Source organism: Pipistrellus kuhlii, unplaced genomic scaffold (genome assembly GCF_014108245.1).
Source record: "Pipistrellus kuhlii isolate mPipKuh1 unplaced genomic scaffold, mPipKuh1.p scaffold_m20_p_8, whole genome shotgun sequence".
Taxonomy (NCBI): domain Eukaryota; kingdom Metazoa; phylum Chordata; class Mammalia; order Chiroptera; family Vespertilionidae; genus Pipistrellus; species Pipistrellus kuhlii.
The window spans coordinates 48,421,960-48,431,361 of NW_023425584.1; the positions used below are offsets into that span (position 1 = coordinate 48,421,960).

General features: G+C 51.3%; 1 protein-coding gene across 4 annotated transcripts in view; it reads left to right on the plus strand.

The window, feature by feature from the left end:
- Positions 1 to 7,497, plus strand: part of ARHGAP10 (Rho GTPase activating protein 10) — a 237,501-nt gene extending 230,004 nt beyond the window's left edge. For 3 of the 4 annotated variants that reach the window (XM_036424950.2, XM_045576259.1, XM_045576258.1), the window contains 3 exons: positions 3,003 to 3,155; positions 3,940 to 4,031; positions 6,771 to 7,497. In XM_036424950.2, the coding sequence (XP_036280843.1) occupies positions 3,003 to 3,155; positions 3,940 to 4,031; positions 6,771 to 6,859 (334 nt within the window). In that variant the 3' untranslated portion in view covers positions 6,860 to 7,497. The remainder of the gene's footprint in view (positions 1 to 3,002; positions 3,156 to 3,939; positions 4,032 to 6,770) is intronic. The other variant, XM_045576261.1, reaches the window with a different exon arrangement.
- The last annotated feature ends 1,905 nt before the right edge of the window (positions 7,498 to 9,402 follow it).

The following is a 9,402-nucleotide window of genomic DNA, read 5'->3' on the forward strand; positions in this document are numbered from 1 at the left end:
TAAATTGTTAAAACACACACACACACACACACACACACACATACACACACACACAACACTTTGATACTTATTACCATACATACACACACACACACATACACACACACACACGCCCTACCAGAATTCTGGGAGGTAGGAGATGGTTTACAAAAAGAAATTCATGTTTGTAATCGCTTGGCTTCAGAACAATATGGCCAGTTTGTGTAGGGAGACGCCTGTGAAACACACTGTCACTCGACCTCTGCTGTCTAAGGGTAAGCTTTCATTTTTAGGTCTTGCGTTTATTTATTTAACCACTTCTTGCTCCTCCCATTCCTTCCCAGTGGAAAAGTTTCTTGTATCCAAGCAGCTACTCTGTTCTGTTTCCAAACTTTGTTTCGTTCCTTGTGGTTCTCCTCCTCCTCTTCCTTCCACCACGACCGCCACCACCCCTATTCAATCACCTTGAATAATTGCGGTTAGATAAAATGACTTCCGATTCTCCACGAGACTTCTTATGCCTCATCTCCATACCTGCATTTTGCTCCCGCTTATGAATATCCCAGCTTGCAATGTCTGTGCCCACTTGGGATTCTGGAACCCAGAGAAGCACTAGCTGAGGCTTCTGAGGTATTGTGGGGAAGACAGAAACTCAAATACAGAAACTTAAGTCTAAGTGGGAAGTCGGACGGGCTGTCCTGGTGAGCAGGTTAGTGTTGGATCATGTAACACATCTATATTTTGAATGACAAGAAAAAGATCACAGAGAACAAAGAAACAAAAAAGGCTGGGGTTGAGAACTTGACCCACGAAAAGTCTTCTGATTCTGAGTTCTGCTTTGGGACAAGCAGGCAAAAGCCAACCTTACCTTCTGCACCCGCTGTTCCAACAATTCCTCTGCTTTCCAAAAATGTTATTTCCCCTTTATTAAAAAAAAAATAAACAACAGAACAAAAAGACTTTTTTTTTTAAGAAAGATGTGAGGATTAAGTAGGTAACTATAAAATTTATGATCTGTGTTTTTAAAGAGCCTTATAAATATAGTCACATTGTTACTTTATCTTTATCCCATCGCTGTCCTCCCTCTGAGCAGATAGATGGCCATCATTTAGTTGCTTGGCTATTTATGACCAGAAAGAGTTGGCGGGGGTGTGGTAAGACATCTCATCTTCCAGCCCCACCGCCACCACCCCTGCTCAAGCACCGTGAATAATTGCTGGGAGACAAAATGGCGATTGTTTGGCTAATGGCAGTCTTAAATTCTCTGTCAGAGCTCCACTCATCCCTTCCTCTCCCTTCCCGATCAGGAAGACATTTTCAGGTGAAGAATGGAGTGAATTTTGCTGCTGGTGACAGGAATCACTTTGAGAGTTATGGGTGTCTTTGCTGTGTATGAGATAGGTTTTGTGACTTCCAAATGAACGGCTGGATGGGGGGTTATAAATAAGTTGTTCAACGAAGAATGTTTTTTAAAAGCCCATCCCCCTATCCCCTTTCCTGATCAAAGGATAGGAAAGCTTCTGTGAACTAATATTTCCGGTACCTGATTTATAAAATCCAACTTTAGCTATAGAACAACTGAATTGATTGTTCGGATGTTGGTTGAAGACTTTGTGTGCCTAGCACTCTTCCTGGCCATGTGAGGTATGCAGAAAGAGCTAAAGAGCTAAAGATGGTATCTGAAACCATTTCCGAACAGCTCATGGCAACCTGCCCTCCTGTTTATTGGTGTGCTGGGCCTTCGGGGAAGATCTGTGACTTAGGCCAAAAGGAAAGTACTGGGGCAGACCAGCCTGGAGCTGAGCTGAGCTAGGGACAGCTTTGACCAGGCAGAGGGACGGGGGAGGCTGAGGGATGAGGAGAAATGGGAGACAGAGCTTGTGCAAAACCCAGGGAAGCAGAGCTGCAGGCAGACAGGCAGTCTACCAGGGCAGGTGGGGGGCACACTGGCTCTGAGGGAGGCAGGTTGAGTATACTGGGTCTTGGGTGGCTGAATGTATCTGAGCTGGCAGAGATGGAGGAACAGGCTGGAGATGAGCCAAGAGACCACAGCGGTAACAGACACAGGGCAGTGAGAATGGGATGTTCTCCTGGTAATGATGAGAAAGTGGGCAGAGGAACAGCCTGGGGAGAAGTTGAAGTAAAACTGGACAGAGTGTGGTGTTAGTTTTTCTAGAGAAGGAAGACTCAATGGCAGTGCTCAGGAATGTGGGAGGACAGGAAGAAGCTGCTAATGGAAACTGGTTTTAGCTGAAGAGGGCTAGTTTGAGATGAGGAGCACTGGGTTCGAGCAGCTGTGGAAGATGTGTGTGCTGGAAGTGAGATGAAACGGAAGGAGTGAGCTTCGTAGACCACTGCCACACGCCTCCCATTGGGATGCCCGGAGAATAATGTAATTCAAGTCAAACACACATGTATTGATTCTCCCTTTGTGTTTAGAGACCCCTCCTTCCCCCAGGAGTCTGTTCACTGACCTTTTCCATTAATTTCTTTTGAAATTTGCAAATCTTAGGGAATGTTCAAGTCACAAAGATTTTTGCTCTTCATTGTCTAGTCCTCTCCAGAGAGCTCTTGATTCCCACTGGGTTTTCTTCTGAGTTGCTACATGTTTATGACCAGATAAAAAAGTTTTAAACATTCGATAGCTACATGCTGAATTTTTGGAGCTCCAGGCTGCCATGTCTACTGCACATCCATTTAACCTTCCGTATAAACAGAAGACCTCCAAAGTCCAAGCAGTTGTTCTGGGCACCTGGCTTCTGGTGCCCTAGGGCGGGAGCTGGTATGTGGCCAGGTCGGACAAGACCTGACCTTCTCCACTGCCCTGGAGGAGTACAAGGCGCCTGTAGTTTGGGGGTGTGGCTTTTGGGGTTCAAGCAGCATGTGGAGAGGACTCCGTCCTTCTATTCATCCTGAGAGACGAGGGAGCCATCATCCTAGCTGATTAGGATGGAGGTATCATGTGTTTGGTGTTCTGTGGCCTTTATCCTATTAAATCCGGTTCTTCAAACTTCCATCCTTAGCGCAAGCCAGACCCGACCACCGATGGTCCAGTGGCTTAACCCACAGTCTCCGACCGCACTGAGCTGCAGCCCAGCGGCTACCCCTCCTTCACCCAAGTTGTCACCTTTCCTTTCCTGTCCTCCTGCCGCCCCAGCGGACAAGCCACCGGAAAGGTACCTGGTTGTGGTGGGAGGTAGAGTATGGTGACAGCACATGGAAGGGGCTCCTTCACCCGAGCCGGTCCTCCTGTCCTCGCTGGAAAAGGCTGGCTCGGGCTCCTCCGGCCGCACTCACAGCCTTGTCCCAGAGCTGTACCCAAGGACGTTCTCGGGAGAAATTCACCTCTTGTGAGACCCTCTCTAACCTGCTCTTTTTGGTGCTGATGTTGCAATTTTGAAACCATTCATGAGAGAAGAACTTTTTATGCATGAATGTAAAGCACATACCTTGTTTTAAAGGAAGGTACACAGCACCGGGAACGGGTAAACAAGCCCCTGTCGGTCCAAACAGATCAGTGTCCGCAGAGCATTGTGGAAGCCATGTAGCACATGTGTGCCTCTGTCTGTCACCGGCCTGTCTTCTGTCTCAGGACACGGGAGCTTTCCCAAATAGCTGGACCTCAGGGCTTAGGGAACAAACATGCCCGGTGGTGCTGTTGACAAGGGAGGATCGGAAAGGGTGTTCCGTCAGGCGGAGAGGAGAATGAGGGGAAGCAGTTCAGTGGAAGCTGCTCAGAGAGGCTCCCCAAAGAAACATTTGAATTTGAAGCCCATTGTTTACTCGAAAATCAAGTGCTGTGCTTGTGCCTGAGGTTCCCTTCCCTCATTTCTCTGGTGGAGGTTGTTTCATCAGTGTTATTGAAATGAGACCTGGGACATAGGCGGTGGTGGGAAGGTGAGGTTTCTCTCTCCTAGTTCCTCCACGTGTTAACTTGTGTCTGTCTCTGTCCTTCCTCAGCGTCACCAGTCGGAAGGCTCGAGCAGTGTATCCGTGTGAAGCAGAGCACAGCTCCGAGTTATCGTTCGAAATAGGAGCGATTTTTGAAGACGGTGAGTGCTCAGGGAGCTCTGTGGTCAGACACATTCTGTCCGCCCCCCAGGATGCCTGCTGCCTAGAGCAGGCGGCCCCGGGTTGGGGCGTGGTCAGCGGCACACGTCTCTCCCGTTCTGTTCTGGACAGGAGGGAGCTGGGCCCTCCCAGGAACGGGACGCCAGCAGCTGTCTGGAGGGCTGGCACCCACCCCTGCCTTCATCCTGGTTATTCTCCAACCCTTCTAACTCTTTGGGTTTTCATCGAGGATATCTTTCTCCTGATCTCCTGATGCAGAGAAGCTAGTGCCACTGGAATTAAAATACATTTCTTTTTTTGTTTTGTTAATTCTCACCTGAGGGGTGTGTGTGTGTGTGTGTGTGTGTGACAGAGACTGAGAGAGACATAATGATTGGTTGCCCCCTGCACATACCCCCTTAGGGGCCAGAATCGAACCTGCAACCTTGGTATGTGCCCTTGACCAGGAATGGAACCAGAGACCTTTGGGTTTGTGCACTGCTCCTCTAACCACTTAGCAACACTGGCCAGGGTAAGAATATTTCCCACTTTCCATCCGTTGTTTCTTCTTTAGGTCCCCAACCAAGCCTCCCAAATGCTTCAGGTTTGCCAGATCTGAGTTACTGAAAGAGAACTATTATAGAAACATTTTGGTTTATAATTCCCTTACTATTCCTATGCTCTGCACGATTTTTGCTGATTTGAGCATTTAGATATGGGTATGGACTTTTCACACTGAAATAAGTGCACCTTTTATTTCTGTTTACTATTCATTCATAATCATTTAGGAACTATGTCCGGCTTAACACTTTACAAATCACCCCCTGTGGTTGAGTGTGTGTCTCCCCTCTCCCGCTTTGATTTATTTCTTTTCCAGTCTAGCTCATGATGAAATTCACTGGTTGCTGTGGAAACAGTTATGTGGTATGTGGGTGGAGCTGCCCAAAAGAGTTCTGGGGAAACAGAACCTTAGTTCTGGGATGGTTGATGAGCCAGAATGTTTGGAATATATGGAATATAACAACACGGTGCACGGCAATATATTGTCAACAAGGCGTCATTTGCTGGTGGTGGTGTTTTTAGGAAGCACGTTGCCTCTTTTAGAAGAGATTTCTCTCTATGTGTGTGCTCTCGAGAGCCCGGGACTCCTGAATGTGACGGGAAACAAACCACCGCAACACAACGCCACATCTGACAGAATTATACTTTGTGGAGGAATTTTCATCTTAGCATGTAAACAAGATCATCCCTCTGCCAACACTGCGTACGTCACACGGAGAGCATGGTGTCATGGCCGCCCTGCCCCGGGCCTGCCACCTGTGGGCACCTCACAAGGCAGAAGGGGAAGCTGGGATGTCGCGTTGAAACCCACCCATGTGAGAAAGGATGACGGACCTTTGCATTGTGTGATGATTAGATTGGTTTGGGAGCCTCTGGAATCCCTTCCTGGTACTCACCGCTGAGATATCTGGTGACGGGTGTATCTGTTAGGCGGCCGTGAGCCGCAGTAACAGAAACTGACACAGGAGGCCCATGAATCATGAAGACGGATTAGCTCACGCAGCAGGCAGGTGGCGTCAGGAGCTCTGGGGCTGGTTCCCGCACATTCTCCACCACCACCGTGTCTCCCCTCTGCTGAAGCATCCTCAGCTCAGGCCGGGGCGTCTGGCTGGCTTCCCCGTGAAGCCCGGACGGCCGCACAATTGCAGGCACCGTGGCCACACTCAACTCCAGCAGAAGGGTGCCTCTTCCTGGCTTGTGTTCCTTTTTTTTTTTTCCTCCTTGGAATGAGGAAAGTTTTCCACAATTTCCCTACTTGACTTGCCCTCTTGTCTTGATAGCCAATGGAATCATATACTCACCTTGACCTTGTTAACTGGCAAAACCCAGAACCACACTGGGGACAGGGACGTCTCCTCTGGGTCCGCAGACGGAGGGTCAGGCCCTCAATCAAATGCACTCTGTCAGCAAGGATGGTAGATGTCTGGCACTGGGGTCTGAACTTCTCCACCTCTGAAGTCCTTAGATGACTTGCCAGAGTCCTAAAACAGTGTATGTACGTGAAACTATTTGTGTGGTGTATGTGTGTGTGCATGTTTCTCTCTCTCCACACACACACACGTACATGCACACACAGATACCAGTATCTCAGTATGTTTGACGGGAGGACAGCTTGACAGCAGGTAGCTACGGATGGTCAACTGTGGAGTTGATGAGTCTGAGATCAGATAGATCCTGGCTTTTCCACTCTCTGTGTGACTCTGTATTTGGTCCGTAAGTTCTCTGTGCAAGCTGTTTTCATCCTGATCTTCAGGGATGTCCACAGATTGATGTGTGTGTGTCAAGACAGCTTTTTGGGTCATGGAAGGTGGGGCTTTGAATGTGTGGATGGAGGATGTGGCTGACGTTGGAGCACCGAGGCCACATGCACTATTGGTTGAGCCTTCAAGATAGACAGCAGCCCTAGCCGTTTTGGCTCAGCGCATAGAGCGTGGGGTCCTGAGTTCGATTCTGGTCAAGGGGACATGCCTGGGTTGCAGGCTTGATCCCATGTAGGGGGCATGCAGGAGACAACCGATTAGTGATTCTCTCATCATTGGTGTTTCTATCTTTCTCTCCCTCTCCCTTTCAGAAATCAATAAAAGTATATTTTTAAAAAAGAATACCCAGCAGTACGATGAATCCACAGGGAGAAAATATTTGGGGCATTTTGATAAAAAGTGATTTCTCTTCCCTTTCAGTACAAACCTCGAGGGAACCTGGCTGGCTAGAAGGGACTCTGAATGGCAAGAGGGGGCTGATTCCACAGAATTACGTCAAGCTGCTCTAGCGGCCGTCCTGTGAGGGCCCCCACGGACCCTGGCACCCAAGGCCCTGCCTGGGGCAGCGAAGCCACAGCCCCCCGGACACAGGAATTCTGGATCTCCATGGGCACTCCGGGGGCCTGGAGGGGCACACACTGCCGGAGGCGGGGGGAGGGACACACCGCAGAGAACTGTGTGGGTCTGTGGAGCAGGAGGGCAGTGTCGGGATGGACCTTCTATTTGTCACGCCTCAGACACATGATTGTTACTTATCCAGAGCAGGAGGGAGGGTGGTGGCCGCCCTCCAGCCCCACCTCCCCCTCTGGCCACCACCCCGAGGGACACCTCCCCACCCTGCTGCTGAGGTTTGAAAGGGAACTGTCCTTGTGGTGGTGTTTGCAGGAGGCCTCCTGGCTCCGGTGGACGTGCGAAGGGGCTGCTGCCGGTGGTCAGGGCAGTGACTCGGTCTACACCCAGCAGGCAGGTGCTCCTGCCTGGGCGGCCCCCCTCGGGCCCGTCGGACCCCACGCTCATGCTACACTGAGAGCACCCGCGTATTTATAACAGGCTTCTCCTTGGTGGTGCTCACCCGCGTGCTATTTCCCGAACACCACCTTTTTGCTCCAAGGTCTTCTCTGTACATGAAATAAAATGTAATTTACTATGTGGTGTGTGTCGTCATGCGGGGAGGATGCCGGAGTGTGCTCCCTCTGTAATGTCTTACGATTTGCCAGCCGGTGGATGGAAATTCCCTTCCTGCTGATCTGACCCTCGCTCTCCTCCTGGGAAGGAGTCATTAAGGAGGAGTCTTACCTGCGGGAACCGTGTTCCTGGGAGCAGCCACCTCCCCATGTGTGAGGCCCCAGAAGCTTTCTCCAGCCTCCAGGACGGCCTTTCCCCAGGGCCTGCGTGACCCTTGACACGGAGCGGGGCTGGGGCGACGCCCCCAGTGGCGTGTGTGGGAGCTGCAGCAGCGCTGTGGGGCCGGCCATCCCACCCACTGGCCATACAGCTCTGCTCTCTGTTTCCTAGGCTCTAACTCTCTGGATTAAGCTGGGCTCCGCAGCAGCAGGCCGGGCCTTCAGGCCTTTCTGGAGGAGCCTCTCGGGACCCTGCACAGGATGGCCCCCCACCTGTGGGCAAGCCCTGCTGCCCCGTGTGACGCTCCCTCGTTCTTAGCCTCAGATTCCCAGGCCCGGGCTAACGCAGCCTCTCGGGGCAGCGGACACCCCTTTGTTCCGGGCTCCCTGTGTTTCTGTCCCCACAGGAGGTGCTGGCAGACCCCTCTCCAGAGAATGTCACGGGAAGAACGCGTCGGATGCCTCTGCCTAGATGACTCGATTCAAGAGCTCGCTGGTCCTCAGGTTTGAAGGCCTCCCCTGGACCAGGTAGGTGTCAAGTTTGGGGTCAGGTGTGTGCGTGGCAGTGGGCCTGTTGAAAAATGTCGATGTTACAACTTAAAAATAAGCAGCACGGACCTGTGGGCTCCGTGGAGGCTATTGGGACTGCCGAGGCGCCCAGGCCACAGGCCAGCAGCCAGCCGGCCAATCTGTCTTCATGATTGACCCTTCACAATCTCTAGTGTCCTGTTTATGAGTAGTCATTTCCTGCGCTTACGGGTGTAGAAGGGCTACTTGGCTTATGGAAAGGGATTAAGGTGTGCCCCACTTAAAGACAGTGATCGCCAACTGGTGGTCGGAGAAACCCTGGTGGTCCGTAAGGGCCGAAAGGTTGGTGACCACTGCTGTGAGACGCCTCTCTGTGGGAAAATGGAAACCTATGGGCCGGTGTGTGGGCTCAGGTGGGCACGGGGGGTGATTTCCAGGCAGTATTGGTGTGTCCTCACGGGACACTGAAAAATAAGACCCATCACACCTGGATGTGATTTATGTGTTTGCTTGAGAGATTTCCATCACCCACACTGAGGTGTACCCAACATGCTGTTTCCCCAAAATTGCTATTATCCCCCCAAAGGGTATATCCTACCGCTTACCTTGGGAAAGGAAATTGCCACTAAGTCTGGCTACTTGTGTGGTTTGGGGCAGATTAAATCAACTCTGTGGTTCTGTTTCTGCTTCCTAAAAATACAATACCTGGGGTTGACATACCGAATACATCATGCCCAGGACATAATCCCTGCTCAGCTAATGGAACTGCTGGCACTCTGGTTGTCACTTGCATCTTTGTCAGGACCATTGGTGCTCTGTGGGGTGGCAGTGTGGGAATGGTGAGGCCCTGCAGGGCTGGCTGCAAGGGTCCCACGGCCCCACGCCCTGCAGACCCTTCCTGGCACACCTGGTGAAGAGCAGGGGCGTTGTTCTCTGCGAACAGGCCCTGTGGCCAGGGTCCCCACGTGGGCAGCCTCCCCCGGGCCAAGCCCAGAGTAGATTTACTAACAGGATCATGAGGTGCTTTCTGACATTTGGCAAATCACCCTCATTTCCCCAGAAGAGAAATGGGGTGCATTGTTTTCTGTGTGTTTGCTGCCTGGGTGTGGCTGATCCCAAGAGTCTGGGCAATGGCTCCCACCTCAGGGCACAGACCCCTCCCCCCCACGCCCCTGGTCCAG